At 38.6% G+C, this 17,539-nt stretch overlaps 1 protein-coding gene across 1 annotated transcript in view; it reads left to right on the top strand.

The window, feature by feature from the left end:
* CDKAL1 (CDK5 regulatory subunit associated protein 1 like 1) overlaps positions 1 to 17,539 on the top strand; it is a 408,038-nt gene that overhangs the window by 291,755 nt on the left and 98,744 nt on the right. The window contains exon 11 of the mRNA XM_018077689.2: positions 4,207 to 4,387. Within this exon, the coding sequence (XP_017933178.1) occupies positions 4,207 to 4,387 (181 nt within the window). The remainder of the gene's footprint in view (positions 1 to 4,206; positions 4,388 to 17,539) is intronic.

The raw sequence follows: 17,539 nt of genomic DNA, 5'->3' as shown, positions 1-17,539 counted from the left end.
GAATTTTGTGCTGCTTTCTTTCAGGCTGTCAGAGCAAAGGTCACTTCAATTTTCAAGAGTGTGTGTTCTATATTTTTCTGTGTTATATCTTTTTTCCGATCTTTTTTTTCATTAAGAAATTATGTTTCTCATGTGGAACTAATTGTACATATTTTTGTTCATCAATGCTTTGAAAAAGACTAAGAGCTTGATTTTTGACATTTTGGATTTTATTCTGAGTGAAATCTTATGCTTTTCTCCCCTTTTTAAACTTCTTTGAAAACAGCATAATCAACAATGATATAAAAATGCACTGTGCAATGTCATATTTTAGGCAGTTATACTGGATTGAACTGTAATTAATTGCTATTGCTGAATACACTGTGGTTCTTATTCTCTTTTCATACCCAAGCTTTTCTTTGTGTGTAATAATTCCATCCAGGAATAAATCTAATTACTAAGATAATTAACACCTTATCAGCAAATGGAGTTCAGACATTTGTAGAGTTTATGAATTTTTAAAATATGTAATTTCCTTTTAACTGAATGACAACTTGTGTTATGGAGAAAAAGAGCATATTTTATTGTATCTAGCTTGATTGGACCTTATAATTCATGTTGCTATAGAAACAACCAAGCCTTTATAAAGGATGGTATTACTACTACCATTGGTAATAAATGCTTTGACTGTTGCCAATTGTGTCATTAAAATAGTTAAAATAACTTCATTATAATGGTTTTGTCAAATGTAATGAATGTTCTGTTCATATTCTGAGACATGGCAGCTGATGTTAGGTGGTACTGATTTATAAAGGAATGTATATAAAGGAATGTACTCTTTCTTCCATGAGCTAACTATTGCTGCACAAGATATTTATGATATGAAAAAAATCATGTTGCAGAATAAGATGCTGCTGTTCACTCGGTCCTTAAAGCTGATGAATTCTGTTGATATCAAGGGGAACTTCATACCTTGACATTTGTCAGTCTTAAAAGAGCAGTGGTAACTGAGGCTGTTTAGCCAACAGGTCTGGAGATTTCTGCTGTTCTGTACAATATTCAACCTGTGTTTACCACTTATGGTTAGTGAACCAAGTCCTTGAAAATATTCAGTTTTTTATTGGTTTTGATTTGTCATTCAACTGCCATCTTTTAACTTCATCTCAAATGGTGGAGTCTGAATTCATCAACAGAGAAAGAAATTGATATAAATTGGTTTCTTTGGTGGGGATTTTTCATAAGGAGAATGTGGAAGAAGTTTCTAATAATATGTCTTACAAATTCCCATGCTGCTACCTATATATGCAGACATGTATTAAAAGCAGGACATTTGCTTTAGTATAAACTTATTGCCAATACTTAAGAAACCCAAAAAATTATATAAGTTAAAAAACAAAACAAACTAGGATATATTTACTACCATGTACTATTTGCATGAAGGCCGTTGTGGTGAATATAAACTATGCTCTAATATTGCACCTAATCAAATTAATAAGAACAGTATTCTCTGCTTCCCTTTTCTTGGATCTTTTGCAAACAGATTCACCTATTCCAGTAGAGCTCATTGTTTCAGGAACTGTTTCTTTTAGTTATTCAAACTCAAGTTTCTTCACCCACTGTAATCACAGCATTATTTTTTTTTCTGTGGTGGTATACTGTATAATAGGAAATGATAGTTCTCTTTGGCTATTTAAATGCTCTATAAATGTCATTTGAACTACATGCATTGGTATTTACAGTTGTGCATTCTCTTGTCCTGATGAGGGGAATAGAATCTTCCAGCCATTTCTTTATGTTGGGGACAGTCTTGGAGATCCCTTGTTAAGATCAGGTGTGAGCTTTGGTTGTGACAGTTCTCCTTCTGCCATTCACCCCTAAAGGAATCTCTTTCAGCTGTTCCCTTGCCTACCTAAGAACTGTAGAATTATTTAGGTTGAAAGAGACCTTTGGAAGATATCTCATCTATTCCCCCACTTGAAACAGGGACAGTTTTAAGTCACATACCACAAATATCTTTATAGAGTTCTTACTTTTCATCATAAATCATATTTTGTCCATTGTCATTACTGACAGTGTAGAATCAACTCTGCTCTGTGGAAGTAGTCCCATCTATGTCAGTAGGGAGCACTGAGCACTATATGTTTCTGCCTCTCAGAGGAATATGTTACCATTATTCCCATTCTACACAAGCAGACTGAATACAAAACAGTGCTGTGGCTTTACAGTCTCTCCCAAGGCAGTGGTCATCCAGCTGACTAGTGTCAGATTTGGAAAACTGAGTTGATATCTCCTGGGTCCCATAGGGTATTCTGGAAGTACTATGCAGTAATCTCTTGATTGTAGGACTCATTTTTTATGGCCATGTCACAGAAATACAGAAGGGTTGAAGCTGACAGGGACCTCTGGAGCTCATTTTGTCCAACCCCCCTGCTCCAGCAGGGCCACCTACAGCCGTTGCACAGGACTGTTATGAGATGGCTTTTGAATATCTGCAAGGAGGGAGACTCCATGACCTCCCAGAGCAACATGTGCTTAGTCACTCTCAGTCCAAAAGTGCTTCCTGATGAGGAGCATCACGTGAGCCCCGTGCCCTTGACTACCGCCCCCAAGAGCTCTGGGATCACTTCTAGAATACTGTCCAGGTTTCCACTTACAGGATCATTTGTGCTCACATGAAGTAACAGTGGACAGTAGCAGTCAAAGGGCCAGATAAGCCTCACAGCATCCTGGATCTTTGCCCCTGGCAGGCAGCAAACCTCTCGAGGTGGTTGGTTGGGTTAACACATGAGTGAGTGCTTGTGTCTACCACAGCAGGGAGTCACCCATTATGGTGACTCAATGCTTCTTCTTGGTAGACTTGCATGGTTTAGGGGTTAGGTGGGCCAGATACTTTGCTTGTTGTCACATCTACCTCCACTTCAACTTTAAGGGTGATGAGCATATTTTGCAGTTGCAAGCCCTTAGGTTGGTCAAGATCCTTCCTCTTGGTGTCAGAAGTCACCAGCTGCCATCCTTCCCCTTCTCCAGAGTTCTTGCTTCCCTTGGTAGTGGGTGTTGACACTACCTGCTTCTGTACTGCAATCAAGGGGCTCCTCAAACTATTGAGTTGCAGAGAATTATAGAATCATTAAGGTTGAAGACCTCTAAGGTCATCAAGTCCAACCATTAACCTAGCACTGCCATCTCCTTTTCATCTTCTCTGGTGTTGCACAACCTCCTGTAACTCCTCGACTTGGACACGCAGCTCCTCCAAAACGGCGCAGCTCCTGCGGGACAGAGGTTTTAAAGAGAGCCCTCAAGGACTCTCTGAAACCTGGGACTTGGAGGGTTGCATCCACCATCTGAAGCCCAGTCGGGGTGCAAGCCTTGACACCTGCTCGAATGTCTGCTGGGGAAAATGCTCAGTGACCTGTTACCACCATGTCCAAGACTGCTACTGTGGCACAGTTTCAGCTGAGGCCCCCTCACTTCACCCCCTTTGGTACATCCTTCTGTGCTACCTGCTGTGTCTGGTGGCTGCCTCTTGTTAGCTGCTCTCTCTTGAGCTGCTGTGTGCTGTGTGGGTTCTGCATATTCAGTCCAAGGGGAACGGTTAGGAAATGTTGACCTTGCTTAAATAACATTTGTGCGTTTGTGAACTTAAGTTTTTTGTTTTTCTTTTGAAGAAAGGCATAGGCTGATTTTATAGAGTACTGAGTTAGAAATTAACTTGGGACTAAGAGATGTCTTTTTTGCTCATAAGCCAATTTTGTTTGAATTTGCTGGGTTATGTGACATGCCGGTCCCCTCTTTTGGATACCCTGTTCTATTCTGATAGCAGCATTGTAAAACATTAAATGGTTGGCATTTTCTAGCACCTAAGTCTCAAACAGTTTAAATGTTATGTATTAAACAATTAGAATTCAAGAAATAACGAGCTCTGCTGATCACCTCTAATTTCGAATGAAGGAAGTGTTGATCCAGATGTTTTCACTCTTCTGTCACAATCCTAATCCAATATTTGCTGCAATATCTTTCTTCTATTCCATTCGCTCTCAACTGAGTACCAAATGCATCCTTCATTACCAAGCAATGGTGTTAAAATCTCTTTTTTTTCCCCCAAAAATCATTTTAGGTCTTAATTTCTGTAGCTAAAGTTGAAGAGTTGTAAGTCTGTGTAAATGAGCCTTTAAGGGAGGAAGACTTTTACATTCCTTGGTTAAGTTTTCCTTTGTACTTTCTTTGCAGAGTGCCTGGAATAACAATTGCTACAGACATCATTTGTGGGTTTCCAGGAGAGACAGATGAAGATTTTCAAGAAACAATGAAACTTGTAGAACAGTACAGGTTTCCAAGCTTGTTTATTAATCAGTTTTACCCACGCCCAGGAACACCAGCTGCAAAAATGCCTCAAGTTCCAGCTGCAGTGGTAAGATCCATTTTCTTATGCTACTGTACACAGTGTACTCAAATGCCTTTAATACATAAAGCATGTACATGAAAATGGAGATTTTTCTACATAACTGTGCCACAATTCAGTTTAAGGTTTATTTCAGTCCAGTAAGTGACTGATTGTTGAACTGCCTTTAGATGTTAGCTAGATCACTGAATGCATTTTCATATATATGTGACTTGTTCAGATTGTTAGGAAGGGTAAAATCGTGGTTGTACTGAAGGTCTTGTCTGCTTTCTATCAAGTTTGGGGTGAATGCGTACCAAGAGCAATAGCTGATTGATTACAAGTATTATTTTTTTTTCCATTTTAAGACTTCTGTGACTCCATCAATCTCAAGCTTATTGTGAATAATTATGCAAAGTATTATTAATAGAGCAGTGTTAGTCTCTGATTTATCTGTCAAATATCAAATTTGCAGGCCGCTTCTTGAGACTCTCCTTATACTCTACTCGTAAACTTTACTTCCTTCAGCCTGCATGTTAGAGGCCATTAAGAAAATTTCATTTAATCCTTCATGTTTTAGATGTTCCCATTCTCCCTATCTCTCTTTCCCTCTTTACCCCCTCCTCTCTCTTCCCCTTCTTTCTCTCTCTCTTCCCCTTCTTTCTCTCTCTCTTCCCCTTCTTTCTCTCTCTCTTTCTCTATCCTTCCTACCTGCCTGCCTGCCTTCCTCCCTCCTTCTCCCCCTCCTTCCCTCTCCTTCCCTTCCTTCCTCTCCTTCCCTTCCTTTCAACACTTCCTGACTGCCAACATTCTCATTTTAAATTCCCATGAGGAAAACAGCCTGTTTTGATATAGAGGGTAGATGGCTATTGACTGTATTTTCCTTGATATAAATAGCTATTTATAAGCAATAATAATAGCAATCATATCTAGAGGCATGATTTGATTTATTTAAAAAAAATTGAATTTGTTATTTTTGTAATCTGAATCTCAAAACAGGAAAGTATACAAGACTGATGCCTGTAGTAATTCTGCTCATTATTATCAGCATAAATAACATTTATATTTCCTTTCAGTGTAGGAATGAAAGTCAGCTAGCAATGTAAATCAATTTAAATAAAAACCTGTTTCTTTCAATGTATTTATCCTGGTACACCAGCATGAAGTCAAAACAGTATAGCAGAACTTGTATCCCTTTGCTTTAATGTCTGAAAGCTAAACAAAGTATTTCTGATTACTCTCAGTATATACCATGAATTCCATAGGATGTGTCAGCTGGTGGAGACATAAAATGAAATTATATTCGGCTTTTTCAGTTTATTTTTTAGAGAAGTACAGCTTAAGCAATGACTGTTCAGTTACTATAGACCATCTCATAACAGGAAATAGTAAGTTTTCCAATATAAGTAGCTGCTGTTGAGATAGTCTACTTAGTGTAACCAACTCACACTGTTGCATTATTTTTGTTAGTTTTGAATGCTTTGTATAGACCTTGGTAAATGAAAAAAAATTGGAAATTTAGTTTTTGGAAGGTAGGAAGCTTAAAAATCAAAACATCAGTTTATATTTTTGTTTTGCATTCCTTCATTCACAATTTCTGAAACGTGTTATTTTCACAAGAGATACAAAGAACTTAAGTTAATTTACCCTCTTCTGTTTAACTGGGTGCTATGGGGAGACAGAATGTGAAGAGCTAAATTATTAGAAGAACATTAGCTTTCTGTGGTTAGAAGTTTTACTTGGAAAATGGTAATTGTCAATTTAACCCAGTTTTACATTCTTTCTTCTTCTTTGTAGCACTAGTACTTATTGCTTTCAGTGAATTAGAACCTTCAAAGAAGATGGGGCCTCTAATCCAGGGCTGATGAAAATCTGTAATTAATAGATTTTGTTTCTCTTTTTTCTTTTTTTTTCCCCCCTGTAGTCCTTCAAAAATCCTGTGTTATGAGATCCTTTGTTCTTTTATCTCTTAGGAGAAATGGAGAGTAACTAGTCAAACAGAGCAGGAAGAGCTTGTGCTAATCTCTTATGTTTTATATTCACATTACTTCTAGACAGCAGCTGATGGTCTTTCCTGCTTTGCCAAGAATGGACAGGCATTTAATTTGTCATTCCTTGCCTAGGGTAACTTACGTATGTTTCTCTGCTAGGAAAAGGAAGTAGCACATGATCGTCCACATTATGCACTCTTACCCTTTCATCCTCCAGTAAAATATTATCCATGTTAGTAAATTTATTTTATTGCATTTGCCTACGGAAAGAAATAGCACATGAACTGACATACAAGTGGCCCACGCAAGTGTCTGAGTGTGCATGTGGTATGTTGTATCACCAGTCTGAACTTGTGAGCTAGTGCTTTTACAGGATCTTCATAACATTGTCCTCTGCAATGGATCTGTTGGTAGGATTTCTTTATAGGGAAAGAATTTTGACTGTATTGTTTAACTACTGATGCTGGACCAGCAAGCAAGTTATTTGACAATTGTTATTCTTGTAGGATTTTTTTTCTCAAGACTGCATGTATGTGCTGTGTTATTTCAGTTTTGCAATACTTCTGCAGTGGACAGATCTGTTGTTATTTGCAAACTGCTCCACTTTAGTGAGTTCCGCTTCTCCAACTCAGGTTCACAACAACTTCAGTGATTCTACTCAAGTATCACAGCTACAATAATAATATATTTGCCATGTCAGTTCCTTTTAGGTTAGTTTTTTTCAGAAGACCTCACGACTTCTAGGGACAATCGGTAGAATATTAAGCACAGTAATATTTAGTATTTTCAAATTTTTAGTGCATAGTTTGGATGGAGATCTTAAATGTAATTACCTTTTTGGAGAAGATCCCCATTTGAGTTTATCTTAATAGAAAAAGAATCAGTAACTCAACATGGAATCATCCCTTCACATAGATAATTTATCTTTGAAAGCCTTACAGGCACCAGTATTTTTCTAAAAGGGCAGATGACACTAATCTAGATGGACAGTTCTGCCACCATAATTTCAGAAAAAGCAGTTAAGGCTGCAGGCCTTCCTTAATTCTCCTGGAGAAAGAATGTCCATGGAGAATCAGACATCTGTCTAAATGGTCTCATCATTTCATAACCATCAATTAGATTATGCTTACCATAAATATTTTCTCCAGTTTAGAGAAAAGTTAGAACAAACCTAGGCATGATTTATTTTTTTGATAAGCAATTACAGTGATGCTGAGTCATGTATGTGGAAAACAAGACAAGATGTTGTTCAGAACTTAAATACTATCCCATTTTTTTCATTGCCTTTGCCCCCATCTTATCTACCTACTGCTAAATAAACTATTTCAGAGATGAGCCTGGATGCTTATTATGTCCAGTGGGCTGTCAGTAGAAAATTCTCATTCTGAAGTGTGTTAATGAGGAAATGCTGTTTTGTGTATTGTTATTGCTGCTATTATTATTATTATTATTATATCTGAATTTATCTGTTTATTTACTGTGTTTAATTATAAAAATGATAGTGCTGATAATTGTATAACTCAAATTACAGATTCTAGTCAAACTAATAATATAATAAGCAATCTAAGAGAACATGATGTAGATGTGTTTGGTAGGGAATTCATATTTAGCTGCGTTGCAAAGGATCAAAATACTTTAATTCTAAGTGTGAAAATTACTCTTTTTTTCTAAAATTAAGGATGTGTAACACCTTATGTTCTTGATAATTTTAACTTTTCTGTTCTTTATTTTTTCAAGTCAGCTATTACTCATGTGGGGACTTGCAAGGAAATTTTTGTCTCTGTCCTGTGTGATCTGATCCATTACAATTTCTGAAACATTAGGGGAGATTGTCATCTCAGGATCAACTTGACTTCTGTCACTTGGAAATTACATGAGGAAATAGCCATTTTGAAAATAAGAATCATAGTAAAGTACAATTAGGTTAATCTCTACTGAGAATAATAGATGGCAGCTGTTTTGAGAGCAGTAATGTGACTGCAGCTTCATGATTACACTACCATTAACTGCAATGTGGATTCTAATCTTTATCTATTTTCAATAGTGTAAGCAATTCAGTTTCAATTATTGGTGTAATTATTAGATTTTAAAAAAAGGCATTGTGATATCTAGATAAGACTACGTGTTCACTTTCTCTTTCCTTCCGTCTTTTCGTATATTATCTACCTAGAAAATTTAGACACTCAACTACTGAATGTTACTTTAATTCCTCTGAAGTGTCTCATTAAATTTTTCTCTCTGTATTAGACGTATTAAGTATACTTACTATACTGAGGTGAATAACCAAGTTACAAGCTTCATAACAGTTCTGGTTTTGACTGGGATAGAGTTAAATTTCTTCCTAGTAGCTGGGATGGTGCTGTGTTTTGCATTTAATATGAGAATCATGTTGATAACACACTGATATTTTTAGTTGTTAAACAGTGTTTATACAAAGTCAAGGAGTTTTCAGCTTTTCATGCCCTGCCAGCAAGAAGGCTGGAGGGGTACAAGAAGCTAGGAGGGGACACAGCTGGTACAGCTGACCCAAACTGGCCAAAGGGATATTCCATACCATGTGGCATCATGTTTGGTATAAAAAGCTGGCCAGGGGCAGCTGCTTGGAAACTGGCTGGGCAGTGGTCAGAGGGTGGTGAGCAATTGCATTGTGCATCCCTTGTTTTTGTATATTCCATTTCTTTTATCATTATTATAATTATTATTTTCTTCCTTTTCTGTCCCATTAAACTGTCTTTTTGTCAACCCAAGAGTTTTTTCACTGTTTCTCTCCACCATCCCGCTGAAGGCAGGTGGGGAGCATTGAGCGAGCAGCTTTGTGTGGTACTTAGTTTCCAGCTGGGGTTAAACCACAGGAGTGCTTTTTGGCACCCAGTGCGAGGCCTCTTCAACACGAATCACCTCCTTCTCTGTCAATACTGAAATCTTTGCCATCTTTGCCAGTCCATGATCACTTCCAGGACTGCTGGATGACTGGCATTTCCTGTTCAATCCCTTTGTGTGATCACTGCCACACACTTAGTCCATGTAGCATCAGTTGGATGGTGTGTGGAGGAGACCTGTCCTTTGAACATCCAGTTCAATGCTGCCAGTTAGGATGCTAAGAGGAGCTGTGCTACAGTACCAACCACTTCCAAAGCAGCTCAAACCCCTGCCAGTATCTCTTTTTCCATTGGGGTATGGCAGGCTTCAGAGCCTTTGTATCTCCAGCTCCAAAACCACCCTAGGAGTCAACCTAGAGGCTCCCCTGGTGCTTTCTGCCAGAGGCTTCATTTTCCTCAACTGCGGTCTAGAGCACATTTTTAAAGTCTTGCCCTGTCTGGACAGGCCTGAGGACTACTGCATGAACAGTCCCCTTGTTCAAAGCCTAGTTGTTGCTTAAGGCCTCATTTAAAATTTTTCTTCTTCCTCACTTGATAGAGATGGTGGACAATCAAACTGTAATTTGGAATATTGCCAGAGGAGGACATTATTGTTATAATTTTCTTCCGTTTCTATCCCATTATACTGTCTTTATCTCAGCCTATGAGTTTTCTCACTTTTACTCTTCTGATTCTCTCCCCGATCCCACTACGGGAGGGAGGAGCAGATGAGCAGCTGTTTGGTGCTTATCTTGTCTTTTATGGTTTATAGTGGGGAATTACTGAAGTCTTTCAGTACATGAAGGGAGTGATGGGCATGCCATGTCCATGGTGGACAAAGTGTCTGCAAGTGTCTACCCACTCTCCAAAAGCTCAGTTTTCAGCAGCCTTCATCGCAACCAGTACTTGCCCTAGGCCCTTTTTGTTCAAGGACAGCCAGGCCTACAGTCTGTTTCTTTTCCACAGGGGTGTACCATGTCCATCCAAGCACACTGCATGTGGTTTACCCCTCTGCCATGCATCTACCCACAAATACTGTGTTCAAGCAAAAATTCTCCTGATTCTAAAATTTCATCCATACTGGGCATTTTATGTGTTTGATGTAATTTAACCTCAGCTGGCAACTAAGCACCATGCAGCCGCTCACTCACCCTTCCCCCGTGGCCAGGGGGAGAGAATCAGAAGAGTTAGAAAAGGAGCACACTGTTAATATACTCATCATTATTAGTAGAAAAAAATTATCTATAATCAGACATCATGTCCCCCTCCATTTAATCAAACTGTCACTTTTATCTGTCATTACATTTATCAATTGTAGGAGCAGTACATAATACACTGAGATTTTTTTCTGTAAGGATAGCATAATGCAATGTACACCTTCTCAGTGTTGTCTGCCAGACAAGTTGTACTTCACATTTCTGTGGGAGCAAACCAACCATCTTGTATTTTATGCCTTTATTGTATGATGGCTACCTATTTTTCTTAGACTGCTTTGCTTTTGTTTCCCTTTAGGAGGTCTCCAAGAAGTTTTATGACACTTTCATGACTTGAATGGCTGCAGATCCACCATATCTCTCTTTGATTGAAATTCTGCAGGGCACTAGCAATAGGTATTCTTGGGATACAGTGGATACAGTATAATGTTTAATTCCTCCTTTGCTGGATGGATACAGGTGTTGTAGTCATGCATCTCTACACACAAACAGCTGAATCTTCCATGGTAGCTCGTGTGCTTCTAACTATTCAAAATAAATAATTGTCAATCTGTCACTAGACTGTCCCAGCCTGACTGAGAAATAACTGGTCCTGTATTGGGCAATATTAGCTGTCCTCTCCTTCAGCATTTTTTAACTCCAGGCAGCAGGACAGCAAATGGCACAGCATTGCTTCTACAAGGGACACCTTATGCTCTATTCAGAACTCTAAAGGAAAGCTAGCACAGCTGGACCTTGTAGGTGTACCATCAAAGAACAGGCTGCTAAGCTCCCTGTTGAGCAGACAGTGGGGAGAGATGACAATTGAGGACTGCTCTTGCCTTTGAGCGTATGCTTTGGATGTTAGTGGGTAGTGATGTAGCACAATGTGCCTACGGAAGCCAGGGTTAGAGCTAAGGCAAGGAAAGAATTCATCCGCTATCTGGGATGGATTTAGAAATACCTTGATAGGGTTTCATGTATTCTGTGATTTTTGACAGAACCAGTGGCACTGTTAAGCACTTGCAGGTGAGAGAGTGTAACTTGGGGTGGTGTTAATTAGTTAACGTGATTAAAATGCCCAGAAAGGAAGGAACCGTCTAATTTCTAATATGGGCATAGCAGAGTCACCAGTACTTCTTGCCTTAGCTTAACGGTGACCAATCCAAAGATCATGCAATGGGATTAGGTAGGGATATTCTTTTTCCAAAATATGGGGACATGAGAAGGTGAGAGAAAAGGAAAAAAAGTGAGTAGAAAAAGGAACAATGCCACTTATTCAGCAGTACTGCTACTCCAGCCTACCATCACTACCTCTGAGCTCCCCTGTTAAGTGCTGTGACTAAATGGCATTACATGGCCCAGGAATTAGATGCAGCTGTGGTAACTGTTTCTGCTGTATCAAAGATTCTTGGCTCCTGACACATATCCCCCCTCCCCAACACATGCAATAATGCATGGTGTAACATGCAGAATGTACTTCATGTGTTCGAGAAGCCAAGACTGATTAATGTCTGAGTTCGACTGCTGAACCTCTGTACTAAACTTTGTTTTTTCAGCGGTGCACTTATATTTACTGCTTGCTATTCTGCCAGAATAAAGACCTGAGTGAAGACTTTTATGGCAACTTTGGGAGCAGGGAGTTAAAAATGTAAACGCTGGAGGGGAAGGCAGACCATGAAGAAAAAAACAATATATAATTCTTCATATTTTTCACTGAACTATTGTAGTATTCCAAGTTAACATTTTCCAGCAAATTGCTTTCTAGTAGTTTTATTTTGTTCCCTTCTGATTTTTATGAGAAAAACATGTGAGGTACTGCAGAAAGCCCTACAAACCACCAAGATAGCTGTGAATTCTCTCATCTACAAACCCAGTTATTCTCTGATGGGATTTATTTTGATTAGGATATCTGTTGGTTAGTGGCACATCAGTGTCGGTTCTTTTTGTTACTTTCTAGATGGTTACAAATAGTTTTGCATGTTTTCTTCCCTGGTGGTTTGTTTTCCAGAAACTATATGAACTGGCTGACCTATGAAAGCCAGGTTCCTCCTTTCCCCTTTTTGAAATATGGTCAAAACATTTGACTACTTTTATGCTGTATCTTTAAATCTACCCCAGTGCTCACCATTTGGTGTGTAGCCAGAACTGCGGGTTTTTGCAATGAATTCAAAGGAAGGTAATTACCTGTGAATAGGGGTTTTGTGGTTAGACAAAGCTGCTAAATAGAACTTTACAAAAGTTTAAAGACCGCTTTATTTTGGAGCTAGATTCAGCTAGAGTTCATACCACTTCAAGTTATTTGACCAGGTGCTGAAATGAAAATCTGTTTTTGTTGTTGTGTGAGACAGTTGAGCTGGTAGGTTTTAAAATAGGTTGTACCCTTTTAGAAAGCTATAAATGATCTGCATATGGAGCTGCTGATAATTCAGTTCATAGCTGAATCTGGGGAATGAGTTAAATTGCACAGTAACAGCTGGACTGTGCAGAGTCATACCCCTGAGAAAGGACAAAACTATTTTTACTCTAGCCTGGAGCTGTGGCTCTTAAATCCTACACTGGTGTACTTCAGACACTCAGTAGAATAGAAGTCTTACATTTTCAAGGAGCACAACTGTCTTGCTTGAGAAAACAAGTCAAAATTCAAAGCTAGATTGGAAATACACTTAGGAAACCAAGTTGGTCCTCCACTTTTTTTAATTTTGCTTTGTTTTACAGCAGGCACTGATTGGGATGAAAATTACCAACAGCTTCCTCATGAACTTTATAAATCCAATTTGAAAATGTGAGCATATTAAAGTAAAATATGGCTACGGGTTCAATCTAGGCCATATTGTTAAGAAAAATAATTAAGGAACATTGGAAAGTGAAATGTGGAGAATATAAACGTGGAGGAAGAGGCAAAGTTCTTTCTAAAATTCACTGGCAAGCCTGAAATAGTTACAGAATTTGCAAAGATTATGAAAGTACTCTTAAAGTCATGTAAGTTTGTGGGCTGGTACTTGCAGCCATGTGCAGCCCACATGTTGACAGTTCAGTATAAAAAAAAATTACTTTTTGGAAACCGTAGTCCTGTAAGATTTATAGTGGCCACGAGCATTCATGACCTGTCATCCTCCCCCCGTGAGTCTGTCTGAAAAGTCTAATATTATTGTGAGATTTTTAGTTGCAAGGAAGCTGACATGGCATCAGGAGTTTGGAACACCACATACTCCTGTGCAGAATAGAAGGGAGGGAAGATACTCTCACAGATAAGGTAGAAGAGTCTTTGATTTTAAGGGAGAAAACAGTTTTTATCTCCAGTATAAATATACATATGGGCAGCGTCTCAGGGAAATTTCTCCTTTCACTATAAATATTTTTCTTAGAAAAATTAAAAAATAAAAAAAAAATATGGAAATGTAATTTAGTGACACAAATCTAGTGGTGTCCTGGAGGGTTTTTTTAATTATTATTTTGGTAGGCTTTTATGGGTTTGCATCTATGGCAGTTGCTTATAAATGTCGGAAGTGTATGTCATTCTTCTGTATTTCCCACCTGAGCTTAGTTCATTGAAATTTTCAAGATTATAACATTGTTCTGCAAAAGAAGTTTATATAACATGGCATCAGGGGAAAATCAATGCATAAATTTATTTTACTTCTGTTATATTTAAATCACAGTACAAACCATGAATATATATATATATGGAGTATATTGGAAGCCTTTGCCATTATTTACAAGGATTGGATCAGTTAGTTGACATGAGGGCAATAAAAGCTGAAAATTGTGCATCTTTCTCCTTTACCAGTGATTATGAATTATGTACTTTGATCTGGGGCTTCAGGTTAGAGTGTTACAGGAAGTTTAAGGACTGTTTTGTAAACTCCCTCTTCCCTGAGAGGGAATTAAAGTGAGACAGAGAGAGAACCAAACATTTCTTTAAACACCTTTTACTCATTAAGCTTCTGTTATTAGTAGAACCAAACCATTATTGTTAGAAGCAGGTAACTATTTGCACAACACATTTGTTTAGTTGCCGGCATTCACTCGCAGGCTCACCTGTGGTTACCAGAGGAACAGCAGGTAAGAGGCCAGCTGCAGCTGTGTGCTCAGATGGGGAGGGTCAGCCTCTGGCTTCCAGGTGGGGTACTTGGAAAATACCTCAGGGGGATCTGCGTTCCTTTGGGTACAAATGAAATCCTATAGTCTTCTTCTGCATAGAGGAGTCACCACCCTCCTGGATGTGGTCCGAGTCTCTGTCTGCTATTGGTTGTAGTGGCCTTGGGCAGATTGAACAGGCTGTTGTTGTCTTGAATTTGTTAGTTATTGCAGATTTGGCATGAGTACTAGTCTTCAGAGCTTATTAGTCCTTGGAAAATTTTCACTTGCTACGTTTTCATCAGGTAATGTTATTGCCTTTGGCCTGCTGTTTTCTGTTACAGCTCCATCAAATCTATAGATGCGTATAGAACCCATTCACACAAGCTCATAAAGAACCTCTGTGGTGACTGGATGTTTAGATTAGATGTGCTTTGTCCTTCTGTCCACTTCATTGGCTCATAGTGAAGTAGAAGAACCATGGAACTGTGCCTTTTTATAATATTTGCTTGAATTGCAGCTAGGTAACTTATGTAATACTGAAAACTTTTCTATTTTTTAATTTGGACTTTTAATTCACTTTATAAACCAGACTGCTCAGAGCTGAAACAATGCCAGCACCTGTAGTCACAAGGAACTATTGCCCATAAGTTATTCCATTGAACTGGATGTAGGCATCAGAGTAGAAAAATTTTCAAAATTCCAGACTTCTTCAAATGACAATGTGGTTTAGATCTAATAGTTTGTGACTTAACACAGATAGCGAATTAATTTGTATCATGGAGGTAACTAAGCTTGTCCATAATTTGCAAATAATGTAACATTTATGATGGCCCATAAAATGTGCTTTGGAAGAAGAGGACACTGAAATATCCTGAGATGGGTTCTTGGTGACCCTTTCTTGAACTTCATCTGTCTTTGATAATCCCAGTACACTCTTTCAAAGCCATCACAATCAATCAGATCAATGAGTGCTTTGGAACTTGTATGTTTTGCTGTTTTCCTTGCTGTGCCTGCATCTCTGGTCATTGGACTAAAAATCTGGGAACGTGGAATTGCTGGAAAACTGGAAGTAGAGTGGAAGACTGAATAATAGATTAAAGTAAAACAGTGCGGGGCATTTTCGTGTGTCTGGTGAATTTGTGTATAGTGGGTACACATTTGATCTCTCTCATGCAGCAAGCACGTGAGCATTGTTTGCTGCTCACTATTTGTACCATGCTGTGCACTCTGCAGCACTTCTATTTTTGTTCTTCTGAGGGTGCTGGAAAACCTGGTGCTTTTAAGGCTGCTGGTGTGTGATAGAGTGATAGAGCACACACATAGCTCACCAGATGATAAGAAGGAAGAGTGCCCTGCAGAATAAGTCATTCCTATAAGCCCATATATGTCCTGATCTTAATAGGTATATATAAAAATTACTTTTCATTACTAAAATATACTTTTCAGTTCATTCTGGTTTATATTATTATGTTACTTGCTGCAATAACTATTCAAAATCAGTCTATCCCTCGTGACCAATCACTTTATTTCTGATTTAGTGTCAATCTAATTTGAAATATGGCTGATACCCCAGGCCAAGTTTCTGTCAGATACTTTTGTCCTACAAATTTTTTTTGAGCTAAACAGTCTTCCTAATCAGTTACATCAGACATCCTAAGAAAATACCCACCTCCCATAGATTATGACATTTCTTATGAATTTCAGACATAAATATCTACCAAAAGTGAGACAGCATTTTACAAACTATACTCAATTTAAGGACCATTAAGATAAACAGGTGCTGAAGGCCTTTTCTGAAATTAAGAATTTCTTTGTGAAAGTCTTCAGAATAAATTTTGCATAATTTATAGAATCATAGAATACCCTGATTTGGAAGGGACCCACAAGGATCATCAAGTCCAACCCTTAGCCCTGCACAAGACATCACTAAGAATCACACCATGTGCCTGAGAACATCATCCAAATGCTTCTAGAACTCTGTCAGGCTTGGTGCTGTGACCACTTCCCTGGGGAGCCTGTTCCAGTGCCCAACCACCCTCTGGGTGAAAAATCTTTTCCAGATATCCAACCTAAACCTCCCCCAACTCAGCTTCATGCTGTTTCCTTGAGTCCTGTCTCTGATCATGAGTGTGAAGAGATCAGTCCCTCCCCTTCCTCTTCCCCTCACAAGGATGCTGAAGAGCACAGTGAGGTCTCCCCTCAGTCTCCTCTCCTCCAGGCTCAACAAACAAAGTAACCTCAGCTGCTCCTCGTATGACTTCTTCTCCAGACCCTTCACCATCCTCGTTGCCCTCCTTTGGACACTCTAATAGCTTCATGTCTTTCTTACATTGCAGTGCTCAAAACTGCACACAATATTCAAGGTGAGGCCACATCAATGCCAGAGCTCCCTTGACTGGCAGGCGATGCTTTGCCTGATGTACCCAGGACATGGTTGGCCCTCCTGGCTGCCAGGGCACTGCTGACTCATATTCAACTTGCCGTTGACCAGGACCCCCAGGTCCCTTTCCACAGAGCTTCTCTCCAGCCTCTCATTTCCTAATCTATACATATAACAAGGGTTGCCCCATCCCAGGTGCAAAATTGGGCACTTGCCCTTGTTAAACTTCATATGGTTGGTGATTTGCCCATCTCTCTAATGAAAAATGACAAGAATAGCAAATTAATACTAAACTAAATTAAAATAACTGAAATGTACCAGAAGGAATAAAATTCAGCAATATTTGTAAAATATATGGGTTTGAAGAGTCTGTATTACATAGCTGAAATTATATGGGAGATAAGGAGGAAATTGCAATGCACGTGGTTTAATTGAAAATGAATCCTTCAAGAAATTATTTTCAAATAGGTTGGCAGATGTTCTTATGAAGATCCTGTGCTGTTTTTTGAAAATATCTGTAATTTTCCATAAATCAGAATCTCTACATAAAATGTAAACTAGACTAAACCATGACAATTTGTGTTGCTATAATCCTGAGGACAGGATTGCTTTAATGTTTGTAATCATTTTCTAGTAGTAATGGTTAGTAAAAGTGTGTAAAATTTTATATATTTTCC

The sequence above is a fragment of the Manacus vitellinus genome, unplaced genomic scaffold (assembly GCF_001715985.3).
Source record: "Manacus vitellinus isolate BGI_N305 unplaced genomic scaffold, ASM171598v3 scaffold_39_pilon, whole genome shotgun sequence".
Taxonomy (NCBI): Eukaryota; Metazoa; Chordata; class Aves; order Passeriformes; family Pipridae; genus Manacus; species Manacus vitellinus.
The sequence above is the reverse complement of the archived record's forward strand: the minus strand, read 5'-3'. Positions and strand labels throughout refer to the sequence as shown.